This window comes from Mastigoproctus giganteus, chromosome 6, assembly GCF_048544385.1.
Source record: "Mastigoproctus giganteus isolate SK-2022 chromosome 6, ASM4854438v1, whole genome shotgun sequence".
Taxonomy (NCBI): Eukaryota; Metazoa; Arthropoda; class Arachnida; order Uropygi; family Thelyphonidae; genus Mastigoproctus; species Mastigoproctus giganteus.
In genome coordinates, this window is record NC_143580.1 from 17,396,720 (window position 1) to 17,421,475 (window position 24,756).

A 24,756-nucleotide genomic window follows, 5' to 3' on the forward strand; every position below is an offset into this window, starting at 1 on the left:
TTCTGCTTAGATAGCTGACATAACTGAATGAGTATTTTTCATCTACATTCACACATGAGGAATTCTATAAGGAAGGGGAGGACAGAAGTTTATTAACTCTAACAGGGTGCTAAATGATTTTGTAATAACGGAGTGCAAAGTGGAGGAGAAGTTGTTGAAGTTAAACATAAAAAAAGGCACCTGGGGGCAGATGGAATCTAATCAGTTATATTGAAGGAGGCAGCGATGGAAATAAGCAAACTCTTAGCCATAATTATGAAAGCTTCCGTGGACTCAGAGGAGGTCCCCATCGACTGGAGATGTGCAAATGTTTCTCCAATTCACAAAGGGGGGTTCAGAGCATGACACAACAAATAATTATAGACCTGTTGGTTTAACTTCTGTTCCGGGGAAAATAATGGAGTCACTGGTTAAAGAAATGATACAGGATCACCAAGACAAGACTGGAGTAATAGTTCAGACACAGAATGCATTTGTTAAGGGGAAGTCTTGTGTGACCAATCTGATTGGGTATTATGATGTGGTCACAAAGGAACTAGATGCAAAAAATAATTTTGATATCATATACTTGGACTCAGGAAAGCTTTTGATACTGTTACACATGGAAGACCGCTGTACAAATTGGAGCAGTATGACATTAAGGGCAAGTTCTACAATGGATAAAAGATTGGTTGAGTGGGAGACAGCAGAGACTGGTAATAAATGGACACTTCTTTGTGTGGACTAATGTTTTTAGTGGAGTCCCCCTGGGTTCGGTGCTGGGCCCATTGTTGTTTTCTATATTTATTAATGATATTTATGAAGGTATATCAGGGTTAATGTACAAGTTTGCAGATGATGCAAAGGTTGGCAGTTTTGTTAATGATAGTAAAGACAGTATGCTACTGCAATAGGATCTAGAAAAGTTAGGTAGATGGGCTAAGAAGTGACAACTGAAGTTTAATATTGACAATTGCAAAGTACTGCATATGGGTAGCAGTAACCCAATAGAAACGTAACAACTGTGTGATACTACACTCAAGGAGGTGGAGAATGAAGAAAGACCTGGGGGTAATTGTGCCGTCGGATGTGAAGTTCTCTGAGCAGGTCATGGCGACTAGACTAGAGCAGGTCAATGATATATAGGAATTTTGCTAGCAGAGACAAGGAGGTGATTATCCCTTTGTATAAGGTAGTGGTCAGGCCACGCCTTGAGTACTGCCTACAGGCTTGGAGGCCTCATTTTAGGAAGGATGTAGAGTTGCTAGAATGAGTACAGAGAATGACAGCAAGATTGGTGAGAGGAACAAAGGGGTTCTCTTATCAGGAGAGGCTTAAATTCTGTCTGTTTCAGCATCTGGAGACTAAGCACCTGCAAGGTGATCTGATTGAGGTGTACAAGGTCTTGAATGATTTGAGCAGTCTCAATGCTGATGGGTATCTTCCACTTGCTGAGATTAAGAACCTGAGGGGGCATAGATTCAAATTGAGGGAAGACAGTTGTAGAATAGATGTGCTGAAGTTTGCCTTTAGTCAGTCAGTGGGCAGGTGATTGCTGGAACAGATTTCTATTTGTTCTTGTGGAAGTCGATAGTTTAAATAAATTTAAGGCTGAACTAGACAAACATTTGGAGTGACCAGATGCGTGAAATGGGAAGGTTTTTTTTTTTTCCCATTCTGGCTGATGCTCTATACACTTGCTTTCTTGCATCATATGTCTCAATTAATGCTTATAGCTACCAGGTCTCTTATATTTATACACTTGCTTTCTTGTATCATATGCCTCAATTAATGCTAATAGCTACTAGGTCTCCTATATTGATATTTTTTTATTAAAAAACCATGACAATAATATGTAACTAAACTTTATAATAAAAAGGAAGCATTCAACCTCCAAATTATATACTGATGCACTATTATTTCTAAAAGGAGCATGGCAATATTATCAAATCAGTGTTTGAGAGTGATTAAAATCTGTAATAATATCAGAAATGCCATATCTGAAATTTAAAAGCTAATTAATAAATTGATATGCATTAATGCACCATATAAAAGATACACCAAATTTCATATAATCTGTATTAAACAGTATGTTCACCTTCATAATACTAGTTATCTATTAAAAATGCGGAGGATTATGAAGTTTGTTTGGGGGTATGTTTTGGTATGCACTTCAGAATTAGGGAATATTTTCAGATTCAGTCATGAGTAATATTGGAGTTTACATGTGCATTTTGACACACCACTAGCTTTTATACAGTTGTAATCTATTGAACATGATCACATTGCCAAAGTCATGTCCTTTATATCAGTTTTATTTTTATTATTTTTTATTTTAACATCGTTCAGCAGCATAAACGATGCATTCAAGTTATAAGGTCTCTAAATCGATTTATCGTAACCAGCTGGTTATGCGTAAGATTGCAGAAGCATACAAGCTTTGAGTACACTGTGGTTCAACCTCAATTGACTGCTAAATACAGTTAATGATTGCATTCATTGTCGAAATAAATTTCTCTGACCAAGTGGTTGTGCTGGAGAATAACAAGAATATTTTTATTATTTTTTTCCCGTCATGAAATATACAAGATACAGAAATGAAACATAAGTAATTTTAAAACATAATCATTTTTTTCCCCTAAGCTATGAAGAGTGCTGGGAATTTTTGTTTGGAGGTGTGTTTAACTCACTGGTTAATGTCCAAAGTAGCTGCTTGTTGACTAGGAAAAGTTCTGTCACGAAGAGCATTTTTTATCATTGGAAATAACCAAAAAGTCATTAGGTGCAAGTTCAGGCAAGTATGGAGGAGGAGGGATAATGTCAATTTTGTTTTCTGTAAAAAAAATTTTTTTCACTTTAACAGCACGATCGGGTGAGCATCATCCTGATGGAATCAAATGTGATTCAGTTTGTATGGACATTTCTTCTGAATTGCTGGAGAAACTCTTTCTTCAGAATCTCTTCATTCAAATTTCCTGTTACTGTAGTATCCCTGGGAACACAATATCTCAGAAAACTGCAACTGTCATTTTATCTGCACTTGTAGAAGCAGGGAACTTCTTGAGTAATGGCAACATAGTGTGCTTACATTGGGCAGAGTGATACTGACTGGTAATCCTCCCTACTCACCTGACCTTGCACCTAGTGTGTTTTTGGTTGTTTTTTGTGACTTTTGGTTGTTTCCAACGATTAAGATTGCTCTTAGTAGCAGAACTTTCCTAGCTGATGAGCAGCTGCTTTGGCTATTCACCAGTGAGCTGAATGCAAAGGCCAAACAAAACTTTGCAGTGGTGTCCTGCACAGCTTAGACCAGAGGTTCCCAAACTTTCTCGGTTCACGGCACCCCTAGGCCAAAATAAATACCTAACACAGTGGTTTTTGACCTTTTTATATATACCTATATAATAATTTTATTCTTTATATAGAGGTACTAAATAAAGATCAATTATAGATCGCCACAAAATTTAAAAATATGGTACAATGGATACCGTACACCTTTTTATAATGAAATAAATGTATAAATCTAAAAAAAATAAATAAATAATAATAACTTTAAGTAATTTAAACCCAAATTACACGGCACCCCAAGAATGTCGTTGCGGCACCCTGTCGAAAACCACTGGCTTAGACGGAAAGGTGTGAAAAATATATGTTCCTTTGTAGGAGATTATGTTAAAAAATGACTTGTTTGATTTCTGTATCTTGTGAATTTTATAAGAAATAAACCTGGAGACCTTGTAACTTGATAGATTGATAGACCTTTTAACTTGATAGAACTGCCTTCGTTTTGGTGATATAGTAACACTTCTCCAATCCAGAGGAATCTCTCCCAATTGATTGATAACCTCATAATTAATCTTAATGGCTCAATGCTCGCTCTCGCGCTCTCTCTCTCTCTCTCTCTCTCTCTCTCCCCCCCCCATCCTTGATTACAGGATATATGTCTTCATCTTCAGGAGCTTTAGTTGCATTTAGCTCAAAAGTTTTTTCCTAATCATCTGTGATTTTGATATCATTGATTTAATACTGCAGCTTAACTTGCACAGCCTATTTTCAGTATGAAAGATCTTTTGTCTGTAAAGATGAATGCGATGTAATTGTTCAGTTAATTAGCAACATCAGCTGGGTAATCTAAGGAGGCTTTTCCACACCTATTATGCAAGGGTTCTATCTGATTTGTTTTCTTCGTTGTATTTACATGTGAAAAACCCTCTTGTCCCCATTCTTTGCTCCCTTATTAAGCAATTTTTCATACTCAGCCTTTTCCAACCTTACCTGTTCTGTGGTGCTATTACAGATCAACTTGTAGCTTTTATAAGCTTCACTACTTTTCATCACTGTGTAATTTTCCCATGCCATCCTTTCCATGTAATTTTCCCATGCCACGTGATCCATTAAACTGGCCAGCTCTGTGAGGGTTGTGTTCCAGAATGTCTCATGCAATTTAAATTCACGCATAATGTAAATAATCACCAAAAAATGCAATAATAGGCCTATGAAAGTAACTCACATCTTTTTTTTTTTTTTTTTTATGTGAACCCCAAACACGAGAGGTATTAGAACCTATAGTACTTAGTACCGTGTTTGGTTGGAGGTTGAGAAGACGAAAGAAGATATTTGTTGACATTGGACTTGAACTTCTGTAGATCATAATTTTCAGGAAATACTTATGAAGGAAGGTTGTTCCAGAAAACGGCAGTTGAATGAATAAATGAGGAAGATGAAAAGTTGGTTCTGTGGGTTTGAAGTTGGACAGTAAATGGATGTTGGTTGGTGGCGGCACGTGTTCGGACTGTTTTGAAAGAGAGAGCGGGAATTATAGAAGCCAATTCAGAAGAACAGTGCCCATGGAAGTATCTATAGAAGAGGCATGCAGCAGAAACAGTGCGTGTATGAGAAAGCGAGTGGAGAGACTCTGTTAGAGATGAATCATTAATTAACCTAACTGCCCTCTTCTGAATGGAATCAAGAAGCCTGAGAAAGGTTTTGGGGGCACCACCCCAGATGTGGGAACAATATTCTATGGCAGGGCGGATTTGCGATTTATACAGAGTGCGCAGCTGTTTGGAAGAAAAGTAATGCCGAGAGCGAAAGAGAAAACCAAGTTTTTTAGATGCAGAGGAAGCAATATTTGTAATGTGCTTGTGCCAAGAGAGATTAGAAGTCAGAGTAATCCCCAAAAGAGATATATCATTTTGCTGAGAAATCGGAGTGTCACTAAAGATAAGCATAGGAGCAGAAGAATCTTTTTGCGAGATATAAGACAAGACTGAGTTTTAGAAGGGTTGAAATAAACTAAGTTGTCTTTGCCCCACTGGAGAATTACCTGGAGATCGGCATTTAAGGAATTGGCAGCAGATTTTCGAGAACTTGAAGCTTATTGAGCAGGACAAGGTTTCTCAAAATGGAAAGTTGAATGCAATGTGCTATCATCGGCAAAACTATGGATAGGATTTCCAGTCAATGGAAGAAGGTCATTAATATACAAGAGGAAAATAGTGGGAGAAAGAACTGAACCTTGGGGGACACGGGCATTAGTCGAGAAGTTAGAAGACAGATGGTAGATGGCTCTCTCCACAGGAGAGAGCCATCTACCATCACCCTCAGTGAGCGATCAGAGAGAAAACTGGATAACTAATTACTAAAAACAGTTGGCAAACCATAAGATGGAAGCTTGTTTAGAAGACCTTTATGCCAAACACGATCAAAAGCCTTTGAGATGTCAAGAGCAACTACTTGTGTTTCACCAAACCTTTCCATTGAATTAGTCCATAAATGGGTAACATAAGCCAGAATATCACCAGTGGATTGACACTGACGGAATCCATACTGGCGATCGTTGATCAGATGGAAGGTTTCTAGGTAGTTTAAGAGTTGGCGGTTAATTGATTTCTCCATTACTTTAGAAAGAGTAGAAGTAATTGCAATGGGACGATAATTGGATGGGAGGGATTTGTCACCCTTTTTAGGAACTGGCTGGATATGAGCAAATTTCCAAGCAGAAGGAAAAACACCTTTGGAATAAGAAAGGTGAAAAAAGGCGGCAAAGAATAGGAGTAAGTTCAGGAGCACAGATTTTGAGAACAAGTGGAGAAATACCATCAGGACCTGGAGCTTTCTTAGCATCAAGATTCATCAAAATCCTTCTGATATCCTTTTGACGGAAGACCACAGGAGGCATTGAATGGAGCGTGTTAGGAATGATGGGAGGTGTTTTACCAAGATCATTAATACATGAGCTGGAATAAAAATGGGATGCTAGCAGGTCAGCTTTATCCTTGGCTGAAGTGACAAGAGAACCATCTGGTTTGGACAGAGGTGGGAGCAGAGATGGGCAAAAGTTGCGGCCAATAGCTTTGGCAAGAGACCAGAATGCTCGGCTACCATTAGGGCAAGAAGCAAGTTTTCTACTCTTAGCTGTTCAAACTCTAGTTTGGACTGATTAATAACTGCTTTACAATTGTTGCGAGCTTTGGTGCAGGCAGAAAATGAAACTGAAGAATTAGAAACAAGCCAATTACGATATGCAACATTCTTCTCTTGGACAGCCTTAGCACATTTATTGGAAAACCAAGGTTTAGATAAAGGACGAGATTTTAAAGTGGAGTGTGGGATAAAGGATTCCATTCCTGCAAGAATAATTTCACTGACACGATGTGAGCAAACGTTGACATCAGAAGTTTTGAAACAGTAATCAGACCAAGGAAAAGAAGAAAGGAAATCTCGCAGGTCATCCCATTTTGCATTCTTGTAATGCCAAACAATACGAGGTTGGGAATAGCCATGAGATAAAGGTTCCATTGGAGAAGAGACAATCACCAAGTTGTGATCTGAAGTGCCTAAAGGACCTCTCACTTTGACCTTGTACTTAGAAGGGTTGTTTGTGAGAAAAAGATCAAGCGTATTGGCTGTATGATTAGGATTGTCCGGTATTCTTGTAGGTAAATGAACAATCTATGCTAGGTCATTAGTAATTGCAAAAGCCTCAGCATCTCAACCTGCTGGGTCGGTGTGACTAGAAAACGGAAGCCAGCTGGAGTTGTGAACATTAAAATGACCAAGGAAAATTACCTCACTGTTAGGAAAGTTGGACTGGAGAAAGTCAAGTTGCAGAGAGGAAGTGAAAGAGCTCCAAGTGATTAGTGGAGTTGGGAGAATGGTAGAGACAACAGATGAATTTGACACAATGAGGTAGAGAGATTTTAAGCCAGAGAAGATCAAAGAGAGGAGATTCCAAATTGCCAAGTCTCTGACAGGGAATATCAGAACAGACATATGCACAAGTACCACCTTTGAGGCGAAAGGAATCATATAGCAAATAATTCTGACATCTGAGATGAGCAGTAGTTGAATCAACCGATAACTGAGATTCAGTCAGAAAAAGTATATGGGGTTTGGAAGACTGCAAGTGGAAAAGGACATCGTTGAGATTAGAATTGAGACCACGTATATTTGTGAAATGAATTAGGAAGTCCTTGGGAGGTTTAGATCTTTTCGCAGATAAGCTTGCTCTATTGTTTTGACAATTCATGGTATATTCAATAGTAAGAAAAAGTGGGTGGGACATGCTGTATGAAGTAATGAAATTTTTGGATATGGCATACATGTGGTAAGAATATACCCAGATCCTTGACATAACGTGGCCTTGACAATGCTCCCCGCATACACACTACTCGGACTCCCTCCAGTCACTGTCTGGCAGAGTAGAGGTAGCAAGATTATACACTAGCTGATCCAGAAGCCTCCTAGAGAGTTACCAATAGGTTTGGTCTGGTGTACTAACTAGTGGCCGGCCTGCGAACACCGTTTTAGAGCTGTACCCTCGAAATGTAAGGAATATTGGATCTCGCCACGACATTCATCATAACCTCAAAAATCATCAATCATACTGCATGATGGAAGAGATAGGGAAGGGTTGGCCTTAGCTCTAGAGACTAAACATGGGTTCCACCACTTCAAGCCTCCAATAAGCAAAGTTGTGGTATTTCACTGGTTGATGAGAGTCATCTACCACCTAGTGCTGCCTGGTAACATAGAGGGGCGACGTTCCTCCATGTGGTGTGGGCGCCACACCTCGACCCCTGCTTACGTTGGTTCACATCTGGGTGGTCACCCACCGTGTACTTGTGCATGGAGGTTATACCCAGGATTACTAACAGTCCCACCATTGTGAAGGTGCAAGCAGAGGATTTGGCTGTCATAGACCGTCCGGACTTTGCCGAAATCGGGTCCACTTGACTTGAGTGTCACCCGAATATCAGTTCCATCAGCGTTTTAGACTCCCAGGTAGCAAGTACAGCTTATCTGGCATATCTGAGAGAATGTCTGTGACAACCTCAAGGACCATCTAGACATATATGACCTGTCATAACCTATAAGAACACAAGGGTTTCGATAGTGGTAAACGCATACAGGTTTCAGTTTACGACCCTCCATATTAGCACCAAACAGAAGTGTTAGCTGATCTTTCGCCTCCTTAAAGCCAGGTGCAGTCTTTTCAGCAATGATAATATAAGTGTGATGAGGCATTTTTTTTTTCAGTATAGACCTGTTTCATTGAAGTTGAATATCTGTTTGGGTATGTACTCCCCCACCTCTATGATCGCCTTCAGTTTCACAGGGAATGCACCCACAGAATTTTTATCAGCTGATTCAGCTTCTCTACATGCTTTCGCATTATGAAAACCATACCGTTGATGAAAATTTGCAAGCCATCCTGAGCTTGCCGAAAAGGGCTTAACTTCCCCATCCTTGTGATTTTTTTAAAATCATCATAAAGGCTACAAGCTTTCTTTTGCACTTGCACTAATGCATTTTTTATTTTGGTCACTCATCCATGCAGCAAGCATTTTTTCTATGTGTTCCATCAAACTTGACTGAGCATACAACAACTTTTGTGCAGTTAAGGGACACCACTCTTAACACTTTCTTTAATTTTATCAGCACTATCTCGAATAGTACGTAATGTACTCACACTTAGCATGTTTAATATGTGCTATGCTCTTATTCATAGTGCTTTAAGCAATTCCAGTTCATTTCAAGCAAAATCAATTTCCTTGCATGCTTCCATCACTTCCACTATAACTATGAGGATGCTTACTAGCCATAAGGGTAATAATAAATACAAAATAAGTAAAAATAAGCACAAAATAAAAAAAAAAAATTATGCACTTCCAATTGATGACCAATCGACAATCTTCAGCAAAACAAAATGAGAATATTTCGGGCTATCATGCTGGCCTCTTGTGGTACTTTCCATAAATATGGTTCTGCACGTTATTATTAATTTGCCTAATTTAAACATCCGTAAAGTAAGAAGTTATTGTATATATATTTGTGGCTTCTGTGATTATTGATTTAAAAATATTCCGTACTTCTAATATATTAACTCTCCTTTTTCTATCTGCTCACTGCTTGTAGAGGCCAGCATCTTAAACTGTTGTAGGGTCGTTTTTTGAAATTAAACATGCCTTTACCTTTAAATAACTGAAACCTCTTTCTTCATATGCCATCTTAGAAAATAGGTAATCACTTCCTGCTAGTGGTTCTGTACTGTCACCCATATGGTTTCACCTGATTTGAGGGTAATGATTAGCTCTAGAATGCACTTACCCATAGTATTTTTCTCTAAGATGTTTATGCAAATAATAATCTAGTTTGCTGAAATATGTTGTTCTCCACGATGTTTCCCTCTCACTTGACCCAATCAATTAGTGGCAATTTGAAATAGTCTGTAATGAGATATTCATGCTTGCTTGTCCATTTTGTGCATAAATGTTTTCATCATACTCATCAAAATCTTCTGGTTGGTAGCATCTCCAGCTCTCATTTTACCTTTGCATTCAGCTACTTTTTTTACAGATTCTGTGCTGGCATGTATAAGTTCTGAATCTGGGAAAGCTTTAGTTGCACCCATGCATGCTTTGTAATAAGAAGCATCCCCCCCTTCTGTCTTTCCAAAATGTGTTATATATACCATTGTAAAACTCATCATACTCACTCTATGTTTGGGTGACAACACATTTCCAGTAGCCCTCTTATGCCAGTGTTAGTTGTCTTAACCAAGAGTTCAAAGTCACTCGTTTTATTGATGATACTCCTGACATTATTGTAGATGCAGTTAAAACCACCCTTGAACACCATTTGAAGTTATTTAAGCTTGTTTCATTTGCATTGGCTTTCTATTTCTTTGAAACATTCCTACCCTAGGCATATCTTGCAAATATCTCAAAAACGTTTGAGATCTGGTGTTATTAATTTGATCCATGTCATCAGATAAATGTCTATTTATAAAAACTCCTCAACTGCATTTTCCCCAAACATTTTAAGGCATCTTCATTCATATTGGCAAAAACCTTTTGTTTAGCTGTATTTTGTCTCTACAAAATATTTCCTTCTGCCTTCAAGTGCTTTGCAGGTCATGCTGATTTAAAAAAAAAAAAAAAAAACAACTTAAAAGCCTTGCAGAGTCCCTTAAGTCTTGAGTTAATCTATAAGGCTTTCAGCCTGTCATATTGACCAAATTTGCAGCATTTTTTTAGCATGGTCCTATATTTGTTTAAGAAATCAGTTTATATTCATTTATAGTCATTAGTCTCCACATGAATAATAATGCTCTCTTTATCCCCTTTAAAATCTGACAATCTGTTGGTGACATCATTAATTTTGCTCCTAGCAGAGACAATAGTTCTAGTCCACCTATCCTTATTATAAAGAAAAGGTTATTGGTTTCTTTCCCTAAAACTAAATCCTATTGAAATAGAATAGTATATTTATTCTGTTTCACAGCTTGAATTGGGGTCCATCACCTGGTGAGTCACCAGATACTGAGTCCCCATTTTTGTTTATCTCTAGAGTATGCATCTGTTTTTTCAGCAACTCAAATTCATCTAATAGCACACCAGAATTATTAGCTGAGCTATGATTATCAACTAGATCAATATTTGAATCCATACCACCTGCTATACAAGTAATGAACATGTGGGAATCACTTATGGCAATTTTGGTCTGATTTATGGTATTCATGAACAAAGTATTTATTGTGGATCTTGTAGCAAGCATTATGGAATTAATCCATAACCATTTTTTTTCATTAGTTATTGTCAGTTTACTGTATGGGATTGCCCATATAGCATATACACTGAGTGATCAGTGAATTATGACCACCCCTATGGAAACCGAATGCGACCATGTGAGGTACGAGAGTGTGGAGTTAGTCAGCCTACGTAGCATAGATAAGATGTCAGTGGCTCAGTAAGTAGTAAAATTCCGAGCGTGATGGGTAAAAGGAAGGATTTATCGGACTTGATAAAGGACAGATTCTGGTACGAGCTGGTGCCTTGAATTCCCAAACGGCTGAACTGGTCGGGTGTTCAAGAGCCGCTGTAGTTAAAGTGTACCAGGACTGGTGTCAAAATGGTCAAACAACAACCAAATGGCAAAACTGAAAAGGTCAGTGAAAGGTTGATGTTAGAGGTGAGCGCCAGGTCCGACGACTCGTACAGGCAAACAGGCACAGCACTGTTGAAGGGTTGACTACCCAATACAACATGGGCCAACCTGGAACAATATCTGGCATGACCATGCATCTCACAAGATGACAATGCACTGAGCCATCAGGCACTTGTTGTGCAGGAATGGTTTGAAGAACACAGTTCTGACTTCCAGCATATCAATTGGCCTCCGAACTCCCCCGATATCAGTCCCATAGAGCACTTGTGGAAAGGCATATCAGGCATCTGTATACACTAATCACCTTTGTACCTGCATTGCTAACTGCATCACACACAGCTTGGTTGGCCATACCTCCTGAACACATCCAACATTTTGTTGAATCAATGCCACGTCGGATAGCTGCTGTACTGAGGGCAAAAGGAGGACCTACGAAGTATTAGGTAGATGGTCATAATTCAGTGATCACTCAGTGTAGGTATCTCCTGTCTCTGTTTTTACTGTTGCTGATTTAACTGTTGTTTTACAGATTATTATACGACTTTCTTCATACCTTAACTATTGTCTTTTAATTAATTCCTTCTTTTTCATGTAGATAATTTATTATTGTAGTACAATTGTACAGTATAATGCCATCCCTAACTATAATGTCTTATGACATTGAGGAATGTAAGGCATTCTCTTTGTTCTTTGCAAGTAAAGGCTTCTAGAGAGGCAAATTGTTCAGTATCCTCCAATTAGTTTTTTAAATTGATATTTATTTTGTCTTCATTGTATTAATTTTCTATATTTTGCTGGTTATAGAACTATTATAACTTGAGCATATCCTTAAAATTAATAGAATTAATTTGGAAGAGGAAGGGGGGGAGCGAGAGAGAGAGCAAGCGAGCTTGCTGGGTATCTTATTTTATAGATGAATAATACAAATTTATCTGAACTGTGACTAATTCAAAGAAGTTGTCTTTGTTCATTTAGTATTTAACAGAAGTTTGTTAATGTGAATTTTAGTGTTCCTCTGGTATGCTATTAAGTTTTGATCTGTATCACTTGTCAGGAACATTATAGCAAAAAAAAATCTGAAGAATTCACATTGATTTACAAGACATGGCATAAACTGCTCATGTATTATTTTCCCATAGAGTTTGGATTTTAGTTTTGAATTCTCTTGCTCCTGTCAATTATGCATTGGAAGCAAGTAATTAAGAAATCTAAAAAAGGAGGGCCAAATAGCCCTGAAACAGTACCATCTGGGTGGTGGTATCCACTGAGAATAAGTAACAACAGTCTTCTCCTTCGGGTGAAGCATTACTTATTCGAAGTAGTGCAATGTCGTGGCAACTCGTCGTGAAGGTATTCACAATATGAAATGTAACTTAAACAATGCCGCTATTGAGAATTTGCTAATCTATAATTGGCTGTGCATAAATGATGCAAGTGCACTAAAATATACATAGTTTAAGAAATTTATTAATTTTTTTAAATAATAATAATAATTCTTTTCCAGGTACCTCATTACTTAAGAGATTCTAATTTTTTTTTTTTTTTTTTTTTGCAATAAATGTAATCAATTACAAAATGTCGGCATTCAAGCACAGAGGTAAAGGGAGAGTGCATCAACAGCATCGCTGTATACATTTTGATATTTTTTAAATTTTTCTGTTATTAAAATTTTTGTTAACAATATCATTTTATTATTCTTCTATTCCTTGGGCCATTAGTCAAAACTGGTAATTGAGAAACTTAGCACCATGAAGCTACCAAAAAGTGATTGCCTACAAAATCACTTTTGTAATATTTCATTAAAAAAAAAAAGTAAAATAAGTACTACACACCACATAGTAATTTTTTTTTTTTTTTTTTTTTTTTTTTACTGAAAACAGTACTGTCTGCATATAGGAATAAAAGCAAAGGCTTTTATATTCACTCCTTCTGCTCCATGATTGACATGCCTTTCCATGTTCTGGCAGCCATAGGAAAGTGTTCTGTGATAGTAGTTTAACACCTTTTATTGTCCTATAATCAATACAAAAGAAAAAAAAAACATGTACTCTAGAGCGGAAAACACATTAATACAATTTTTATCTGGCATTGCTGATATGTTTTATTCAGAATGTGGAGTCTAAATCTTTTGGTATAATGCAGGTATAAAACAGTTTATCCCAAACGCTTGAGATGTGAGATAAGTTGGATTTCTTAACAATACGTATATGCTACCCAGTACTGTATTATTGTGCTCTTAAATGTCAGTAGGAAATTTGGGAACAAAATTCTCTATAGCAGTGCTTTTATTTATTTTTTGCACCCTCTCTAGAGAATTAAAAATCAGTTTGGCTGATTTTTCACACATGAATATATATTGTATAATGTGTTCCAGAATTGCAATTCCCTTACTCAGTGCATAGCTTTTAAAGGGAATTGAGTTACTTTGTAATTCTGTGATACTTATTATTGGCTCCTTGTCACCATTATTATTCATTTTCTTTCATTTTATTTATCCAAAGAAAGGAATCATAATTTTCTGAATCCTAACTAAAATTGAATTATATGAAAAATTCAGATATTTTAATCATAATAATTAAATAAAATATTCTTTTTTAAAATAAATTATTCAATATTATATTTGTAGGGGTCTTGGTAAGCAAGGATATCAGTGCCAAGGTAAGTTGACATGTTTAATCATGAATTATTAATGAGCCAGTCTTTCAGAATTTAGCACTGCACAAATTATATATATAGGGTGTATCGGAACATGTGGGACCTATTTCAGGGATGGATTTAGGACTTTAAAAAAAACAATAAAAAAAAAAAGTCCATGTAAACATAGATATAATTTCACCTTGTTTCTGAGTTACAGCCATTTTTATGTTCCAGCAATTCTGTTCGCAAACTGAGTTAGCACAGCTGGCTCCATTCAACTGTTTACAAACGATGCTCAGTATCTCATAGAGGGCCTTGTTGTAGTTATGTAAACAAGATCTCATAACATTCTTTGAGTGATTTCAGTTAGCTCTCCTGACAAGAGCACTAAATTTGGAGCTTGTTATTAACATTGATACTGTGCATTTGTTGTGAAAATGGAGGCTTATTCAAATCGAGAGATGGCAGACATGCATCTCATATTCAGATTAGCTAGATGCAGCGCAACTGAGGTAAGATGTCTGTATGCAGAAAATTTCCCTAATTATTGTGTCAAATAAGAAGACCTTTCCGAGAATGCATGAATGCCCTCCAGAAACTGGTTCATTTAGAAAACAAGTTTCAGATGGTGATAGATACATCAGCACTAGGCTGTTGATTTGGAAGAATAGATTGTCAATCACGTTGAAGAAAATGATGGTGACAGCACCATTAGGGTAGACAGTAGAGAACATGGGACATATGACTAAAGAATTTTACAGAAGCAATAACTATCCATATTATCTTCAGAATAAAAGGACTTACTGAAGCTGACTTCCCACCACGAGAAGCTTTTTGTACTTGGTTTCTGCATGTGTGCTCATGATCAGCATTTCTCATCTGCTGTATTGTTTACTGATGAAGCTGGATTTTCTAGGGATGGTGTGGTCAATTTTCACAATGTTCATTGATGGGCTGAAGAAAATCCACTTGCCATTGTTCAGTCAAGACACCAGCAACAATTCACCATGAATGTATGGGCAGGAATAATCGGTGACAATTTAATTTGCCTGACAGATGAAGAGGAGCATCCAGCTGCAGATTTTAAAGAGAATATTTAAATGTGTTGTTGGAAGAAGTTGCACTTGATGTCATTCGTCACATGTAGTTTATGCATGACGATGCTCTGCCTCATTTTAGCCATGTTGCTAGAAACTTTTGGATGAGCAATTCCTTAATAATTGAGTAGGTTGTGAAGGACCCATTGCCTGACCTGCATGCTCCCTGGACTTGAATCCACTTAATTTTTACTTGTGGGGGCCATCTGAAAGCAATTGATAACATTGAAATGGCTCTGCCAGCATGTGAAACAAGGCTTCCGGCAAATCCGACAGACACCTGGAACTTTTGAGCAGGCGAGAAGGTGTATGATGAGTTGTTTGCAAGCTTGTATTCAGGCATAAAAATGGTCATTTTGAGCATTTCCTGTAAATGTAAGCAGATAGTTACCAAACACAAAAATGGCTGTAACTGTGTTTATGTGAACTTTTTTTTTTAATTGAGTTTTTGGTCCTAAATCCATCTCTGAAGTGGGTCACACGTTATGATAAATCCTGTGTGGAGTGAGTGACTCAAATTATGCAACATTAGAATTGCTTATTTTACTGGCAATCATTTTGGAAATACTGAAAATTCTATCGTGTGTAAACAATTTTTCAACTTCCTGATGACATAAACCTTATTTTCAATGAGTTATATGAGAATATGTATCTTAAATTTGTGGACCTTGAAGGATCTCTGTAATATAAAAACAGTTTAATATTTTTTACGAGTTATATAATTTTTTTTAATGGATTATAGAATAGGACGTGAATGAATTATAGTGTCACTTAAACTTCACCAAAATTGACTTCCTCTCTTTGCAACTTGGCTTTCTCCAGTCCAACTTTCCTAACAATGAGATAATTTTCCTTGGTGATTTTAATTTTCACAACTCCAGCTGGCTCCCGTTTTCTAGTCACACCGACCCAGCTGGTTGAGATGCTGAGGCTTTTGCAATTACTAATGACCTTGCACAGATTGTTCATTTACCTAAAAGAATACCGGACAATCCTAATCATACAGCCAACACTCTTGATCTTTTTCTCACAATCAACCCTTCTGAGTACAGTCAGTCCTCGTATAACACGTGTTTACATTACATGAATTCGATCATACACGATTTATAAATAGGGGAACGATATCTTATATAACACGAACTGAATTCGCTTATGCACGATTCGCCTTTGTGTTTACAAGAAATGGCAGAATCACCCCAACCGAACGCAACACGATAGGAACGAAAAGAAGATTCTGAAAATGTATTTATGTTTTTTATATCAGTGAAGGGGAAACACATTTCACCATAATAATGTAAAAACCCACACAATTCCAGCAATCGGTATAATCACAAATGCAATTAGATCAAGTTTACTACCAGTTTATAACAGATTCCACTAGCAGAAATGCAACTGGAAATTGTTTTTATTGTTTTATGGTAGTAACCGCCCCAGAAATGTGCTTTAGTAAAATGTGAGGTGTTAATAGTGTATCTCTGCCTTTACGGTGTTGTTTATTCAGTTGCTACACGCGCGCAGCTTTGTTTAAGTGTATCAAGGGTGCCTCCTCATTTTGTAATTGTGCTTTATTCCCTAAAAATTAGTAAAATATTTAAAAGGAAGAAAATATGTGAAAAGGAAGCATCCTGGGGAAGACATTGCAGATTCAGAGAGAAAAGGAAAAGCAATATCGATAAACAGAGGCGGACTGGGTTAAAAATTCTTACCTGGGAAAATTTATAGTGGCCTCATACTATGGTTTATGGCCAAAATCACACCGGCCTCCGGCCCACCGGGGTTTCCCCGGTAAGGCTTATGGCCAGTCCACCTCTGTCGATAGAGAAATAATATGAAATTGTGAAACGCTTTGAGTGAAATAAAAGACCATGTGATATTGCGTGTGCTACAGACCTAAATGAGGCAACGCCGAGAATTAGAAAGAATGCAGAGAAAATAAAAACAACTTTCATAGCAGGAACAACTCAAAGTGTAATTAAAATCCATTAGATTAAGACACAAAGAATTGGAAGAGATGGAACGGCTGTCATCTGTTTGGATAGAAAATCAAACTAAAAACAAGTTTGCTTACGATAGAAGCAAAAGCATTAGCAATATTTTATTTTTGTAATAGTCGTAATAAAATACGTAAGTATTTTATTAATAAAAAATACGTATTTTTTATTATTTATTATATTATAATAAAATATAATATAATAATAATAATAAAATATTATAAAAATTATAATATTATTTTTTATTACGTATTTTAATCATTATAAAATACGTAAGTATTTTATTACAATTATTTATTGTTTGTTAATGTTTTGGTTACCAATGTGTGTTCAATCTTGGGTGGTTGGCACCTAACCCTATTTTTCCCATAGGGCCTGTTGTTTATATTTCACGATTTTGCATTGCACGAGGGTTTCTAGGAACACAACTATCGTGCTATATGAGGACTGACTGTACACGGTCGAAGTGAGAGGTCCTTTAGGCACTTCAAAACACAACTTGGTGATTATCTCTTCTCCGATGGAGCCTTTATCTCATGGCTGTTCCCAATCTCGTGTTGTTTGGCATTACAAGAATGCAAAATGGGATGACCAGCAAGACTTCTTTTCCTTGGTAGGATTACTGTTTCAAAACTTCTGATGTCAACATTTGCTCACATCGTGTCAGTGAAATTATTCTTGCAAGAATGGAATCCTTTATCCCACATTCCACTTTAAAATCTCGTCCTTTATCTAAACCTTGGTTTTCCAATAAATGTGCTAAGGCATTTCAAGAGAAGAACGTTGTATATTGTAATTGGCTTGTTTTTAATTCTTCAGTTTCATTTTCTGCCTACACCAAAGCTCGCAACAATTGTAAAGCAGTTATTAATCAGTCTAAACTAGTCTGAACAGGCTAATAGTAGAAAATTTGCTTCTTGCCCTAATAGTAGCCGAGCATTGTGGTCTCTTGCCAAAGCTATTGGCCGCAACTTTTGCCCATCTCTGCTCCCACCTCTGTCCAAACCAGATGGTTCTGTTGTCACTTCAGCCAAGGATAAAGCTGACCTGCTAGCATCCCATTTTTCTTCCAGCTCATGTATTAATGATCTTGATAAAACACCTTCCTCCATTCCCAACACGCTCCATTCAATGCCTCCTTTGGTCTTCCGTCAAAAGGATATCAGAAATATTTTGACGAATCTTGATGCTAAGAAAGCTCCATGTCCTGATGATATTTCTCCACTTGTTCTCAAAACATGTGCTCCTCAACTTACTCCTATTCTTTGCCGCCTTTTTTCACTTTCTTATTCCAAAGGTGTTTTTCCTTCTGCTTGGAAATTTGCTCATATCTAGCCAGTTCCTAAATATCGTCCCATTGCAATTACTTCTACTCTTTCTAAAGTAATGGAGAAATCAATTAACCGCCAACTCTTAAACTGCCTTCCGTCTGATCAGTGATTGCCAGTATGGATTCCGTCAGTGTCGATCCACTTGTGACATTCTGGCTTATGTTACCCATTTATGGATTAATTCAATGGAATGGTTCGGTGAAACACAAGTAGTTGCTCTTAACATCTCAAAGGCTTTCGATCGTGTTTGGCATAAAGATCTTCTAAACAAGCTTCCATCTTATGATTTGCCAACTGTTTTTTGTAATTGGTTTTCCAGTTTTCTCTCTGATCGCTCACTGAGGGTGAGGTAGATGGCTCTCTGTCTTCTAACTTCTCCACTAATACCGGTGCCCCCCCAAGGTTCATTTCTTTCCTTCACTCATTTCCTCTTGTATATTAAAGACCTTCCATTGACTGGAAATCCTATCCATAGTTTTGCCGATGATAGCACATTGCATTCCACTTTCCATTTTGAGAAACCTTACCCTGCTCAATCAGCTTCAACTTCTCGAAAATCTGCTACCAGTTCCTTAAATGCTGATCTTCAGGTAATTGTCCAGTGGGGCAAAAACAACTTAGTTGATTTCAACCCTTCTAAAACTCAGTCTTGTCTTATATCTCGCAAAAAGGATTCTTCTGCTCCTATTCTTATCTTTGGTGACACTCCGATTTCTAAGCAAAATGATATATCTCTTTTGGGGATTACCCTGACTTCTAATCTCTCTTGGCACAAGCACATTACAAATATTGCTTCCTCTGCATCTAGGGCGCCTCCTTAGCCAGGTGGGCAGGAACAGCAGTGCATAGCACACGCTTCTTGATTAGACCGGGGTTCGAGCCCGTGCCCACCAAATATGGAGGATGCGGAAAGGTCAGGGAATGACCACCGCATATCCCAGAAGCAATATGGCCTTAGTTGCTAATGCTCCTAAAAACCAAATAACAAACAACAACATCCTCTGCATCTAAAAAACTTGGTTTTCTCTTTCGCTCTCGGCGTTACTTTTCTTTCAAACAGCTGCTCACTCTGTATAAATCGCAAATCCGCCCTACCATGGAATATTGTTCCCACATCTGGGGTGGTGCCCACAAAACCTCTCTCAGGCTTCTTGATTCCATTCAGAAGAGGGCACTTAGTTAATTAATGATTCATCTCTAACAGAATCTCTCCACTCGCTGTCTCATAGACGTGCTGTTTCTGCTGCATGCCTCTTCTACAGATACTTCCATGGGCACTGAATTGGCATCTATAATTCCCGCTCTCTTTTTCAAAACAGTCCGAACACGTGCAGCTACCAGCCAACATCCATTTACTGTCCAACTTCAAACTCACAGAACCAACTTTTCACATTCCTCGTTTATTCATTCAACTGCCGTTTCCTGGAAAAACCTTCCTTTATACGTATTTCCTGAAAATTACAGTCTACAGAAGTTCAAGTCCAATGTAAACAAATATCTTCTTTCGTCTTCTCAACCTCCAACCCAAGGACAGTACTAAGTACTATAGGTTCTAATACCTCTCGTTTGGGTTTTACATTTAAAAAAAAATAATAATAATAATATTTAATTTCTGCTAATGGAATAAGGTTAAAAAAACATGGTGTGCTTTATATCAGTTTACCGAGAAATAATTTGTAAAATTTAAAACTTGAAGTTAATTTTATCCCCATGTTTCTTTATTAATATTTGTAATAATTTCTGTGATGTTATTTAAGACATTTAAATGAATTTTCAAACTTTTTGGCAATTCACTTCTTGGTAAACTGACATATGACTCAGAATATCTCTACACTTTATGAATAAATGAGGTATTTTGTAACTAAGTATATTTATAACAACTTAATTTCCAAAACAGTATGTATATGAATTTATTATTATCTGGAAAACTCAATTATAAAAATTATAAAATTAAAATTAATAGCAGGCAAAACACTCATTTTGTCCAATATTAATCCATATTTATGAAGTGTAATAAGGCTTATTTACATGTAGAAACCTTTATAATAACTACTTTTAATTGGGTACTTTTTTTTAGTTTGTACTTGTGTGGTACATAAAAGATGTCATGAATTTGTTGTCACAAAGTGTCCTGGAATGGTAGACAGTACTGCTGATGAGGTAAGAGATATTTTATCGACATTAACATTTTCATCATTTAAAGTTTTTATTTTTTACTGATCAGCTTGTTCACACAATACCATTCCGTATTTTCTCTATTTCTTCAAATTCTAGTCTCCAGACTTATAGAAAATAAATATAAAAAAAAAAAAAAAAAAAAATTCTTAGAGAATAAATACATATGTTGCTAACCTCTTCAACTGGAGGAGAATAATTTAGTTAACCTCAATGTTAGTGAAACTCTGTCATCCGACAGTCATTTAACTCATCCTCATCGAGGTCTTAAACACAGTCTGCCCCCCTCCAAAAGTGTCTATTACAAGCATTCCACATTTTTTAAGCATTTCTTGTTGGCACAGTTATAAGTATTTCTCAAAATGTTTCCTCTTCTTTTGAATCCTTTCTAAGACATTGCTTCTGGACCAAAAATGGAATATAATATTCTGTGTTTGATCTTGCCATTGGCATTATATAGAGTAATAATGACATACTTCTCTCTACTTAAAGAGTTTTGATAAATTATTGACAGGACCCCATTTCACATCCTTGTCACTTGTTTACATCAAATGACAATCTTCATATATGATTGTACTGTAAATGCCCCTCTACCCCAAAAGTTTTTTTTTTTTTTTTTTTTTTCATTTTATATCACCCATAATTCTCTCCCTCTCTGATTTGTAAGTTACTGTGTGGTTCATTTTCTCCAGTTGTAAGACCTTACATTTAGTGGCATTAAACCTTATTTTGCTATTTTTCATGCCTTATTTGTAAATGAATCAGGTCATTTTGAAGCATCACATCTTGGTTCAAGTCACTAACCACTTTCTTATCCTTCAAGTTAACAGCAGATTTTAACTTCTCCTATACTCCCTTGTTAATGTCATTAAGGAAGATTAGAAATGGAAAGTGGGGGTATCCCAGCATTTATCTTCCAGGGACCCACTTACTCTGCTGGTCCACTTTGAAAAATATCCATTTGAATACCCTTTGTCTCTGATATATGAAGACCTCTTCTATAATTCCAGTCGATTAAGGAAACCTTTCTTATGTTAATGAGATTAATTTTGTTACATAATTTAAAAATTGTTTCTATTGTTAGCCTATCTACTTTAAGCTATTATTATATTAATTATTTATATTGCTACAATGAATAATAATAATAATAACACTATTATTATTGTTTCTGTTGTATAGCTGATAGCAGGTAGCCGTTTTAACATAAATATTCCTCATCGCTTTACCATGCACAGTTATAAGCGGCCAACATTCTGTGACCATTGTGGATCCATGTTGTATGGTCTCTTCAGGCAAGGCCTGCAGTGTGAAGGCAAGTATTGATTTCATTTTTCACTTGATTTCTTGTATAGTATTATTTTATCATTTTGAATGACTTTCTTCCAGAAGTTACTCAAAATGTTATAAATACTAAACAAAATAAAACATAAAGAAAAAAAATTCATTTTTCTTGTAACTTTTACCTGTCTGAAAGCACCTAATAACATCTTACTCCTTTTTGGAGCTCAAATAAATACCTCTGCATATTTTTCTGTATTGTTTCCCTGCATCCTTTGCAAGGTCTTCTGTTTTTCATACTTCTTTCATTCCCCTGATTTTGAAATCTTTGAAATGAAACTGTAGTCATTTCCCCCCCCTCCCACCTAAATGCATTAAGCATGATGTAAAATTCTCATATTTCTTGCATTGCATTTATTATCCTTTCTGAAATGCTTTCTTTTCATGTGTATTGGACCATGCATTTTGGTACAATGTCTTATGCTTTTCAGAGATGCACCAAAAACTTTGTATAATGTTAGGATTATATGTATATCAGCTTTCATTTTCCCTATTTCTTCATTAATTTGGCTAAACATCTAACCCTTCCTTAAATTCAAATTACCCAACACCACCACAACAACAACTCTAGGAAGAAGTTTATTCCAAAAATTGATCACTCTTTGGCTGAAAGTGAATTTGCACATATCTATTCTGCAACTATCCTTATTCAACTTAAATTTGTGTTCCCTTGGGCATTTCATCTGAGAAAGAGTAAATATGCTATCAGCATTTAGTTTATTTAATCCTTTTAAAGCCTTGTATACATCAGGTAGGTCACCACACAGATTCCTGTTTTCCAGAGACTGCAATTATCAGAAGCCCAGTCTTTCTTGGAAAGATTGTCCTTTTATGTTTCCAACTATTCTTGCTGATCTTTTATGTACCCTTCCCAACAGATTTATGTTCTTCCTGAAATGAGATTACCAAACCTGTATGCAGTATTCCTGATGTAGCCTAACCATTGCCATATACAGTGGCATGATCATCTCTTTGTCCCTACTGACAAAGTTACCAAAGTTTGTGTATTATTGACAATACCCAACAAGTTATTCTAGTACTTAATTTGCACTGCTGAGAGAATTTCATGTCATACTCTACAATTATTCCTAGATCTTTTTTATATAACAGTCACATATGAAGTTCTCTGAGCAGTGCAGACGGGCTGCCAGAGCAGGTCATGGAGCCTTGTTGATGATATATTGGAATTTTTCTAGCAGGGATAAGGAAGTCATTATTTCCTTGTATAAGGCAATGGTCAGGCCACACCTAGAGTACTGCATGCAGGTCTTTAGGAGCCCTCATTTTAGGAAGGATGTAGAGTTGCTAGAAAGAGTACAGAGAAGGGCAACAAGATTGGTGAGAGGAACAAGGGAAAGCTCTTATGAAAAAAGGCTTAAGTTTTGCAAAATATAGTCTGGAGACTAAGCACCTGCGAGGTGATCTGATTGAGGTGTATAAAGCCTTGAATGGTTTGAGCATGCTCAATGCTGATGGGATTCTTCCTCTTGCTCAGAATAGTCGCCTGAGAGGGCATAAATTCAAATTGAGGAAACACAATTGTAGGATAGATGTATGGACGTTTGCCTTTAGCCAGCAGGTGGTTGATTGCTGGAACAAACTTCCATCTGTCGTAGAAGTTAATAGCTTAAGTAGATTCAAGGCGCCTCCGTAGCCAGGTGGGCAGGCAGAGCAATGCGTAGCACACACTTCTTGATTAGACTGGGGTTCAAACCCGTGACTACCAAATACAGAGGATGCGGAAAGGTCAGGGAATTACCACCGCATATCCCCTGAGCAATATGGCCTTAGTTGCTAATGCTCCTAAAAACCAAACAACAACAACTTAAATAGATTCAAGGCAGAACTTGACAAACATTTGGAGCTAGTGGATGGTTGAAATAAGGATGTATTTTTGGCTGATGCTATATAAGTTTACTTTCTTGCATCATGTGCCTTTGCTAATGCTAATACTCGTTTAAAGCAACATGTTGTGTTGGTCAGGGCAATGGCGGCCATGGCATCTGAACTATCATTCCATACGATTAAATACCATTCATCTAGCTTATGCACGATGCCTATTTCTTTCAGAAGTCCAATAATATCTTTGCAAAAACACATACTATCCTCCAAGCAAAATATTTTGAAAACTTTTCCCTTCTTTTTCAAAACACTGAAATCTTTCTTCCTGCTGTGCATATATTCCATTGCTGTAACATACAGTTCAGCTCGTTCTTTCGGCAAGTTTAGGTCTCGAATGAAATCATTCAACTCATCTTCTTTGATTAAATGTACCTCACTACCTAAACTTACTGGCTGATAGTCAATATCTTGTGAAGTGGAGGCTTCCAGGCATTCCTCAACTTGAACTTGATCACTATTATCTTCCCTTTTGTTATCTTCCCTGTCACTATTATCTTACCTTTACAGCTTGTTTTAATCGAGTTGAATAGATTCTATCAGCTCCAGGTGCTTTCTTTGTTCATTTTTAGCTTCATTAATTTCTGTACAACCTCTTTCTACTGTAAAGTTATTTGACTCCAAGACAGTATTAGATAGACTTCTGCTAGCCTCATCTCTAAAAACTTGATATGTGAATATAGATACAAAACATATATTGTTTATTGTTATTGTTAATATGTACAGGAACATCAATAGTTATACCATTCATGTCCCAGTGGACCAAGTTGATCCATCCCTTTTCAGGAGAAATTCCTTGCTGCTTTTCTTTGACTTCATAACCAAAGACTTCTTATAACCTGCCTTAGCCTTCCTAAT

General features: G+C 36.8%; 1 protein-coding gene across 1 annotated transcript in view; it reads left to right on the top strand.

The window, feature by feature from the left end:
• The window catches only part of LOC150084014 (protein kinase C-like), a 77,755-nt gene that overhangs the window by 39,325 nt on the left and 13,674 nt on the right, over positions 1-24,756 (top strand). Inside the window, exons 4-6 of the mRNA XM_090374988.1 lie at positions 14,057-14,088; positions 20,564-20,646; positions 21,841-21,973. Coding sequence (XP_090231114.1) covers positions 14,057-14,088; positions 20,564-20,646; positions 21,841-21,973 — 248 coding nt within the window. The remainder of the gene's footprint in view (positions 1-14,056; positions 14,089-20,563; positions 20,647-21,840; positions 21,974-24,756) is intronic.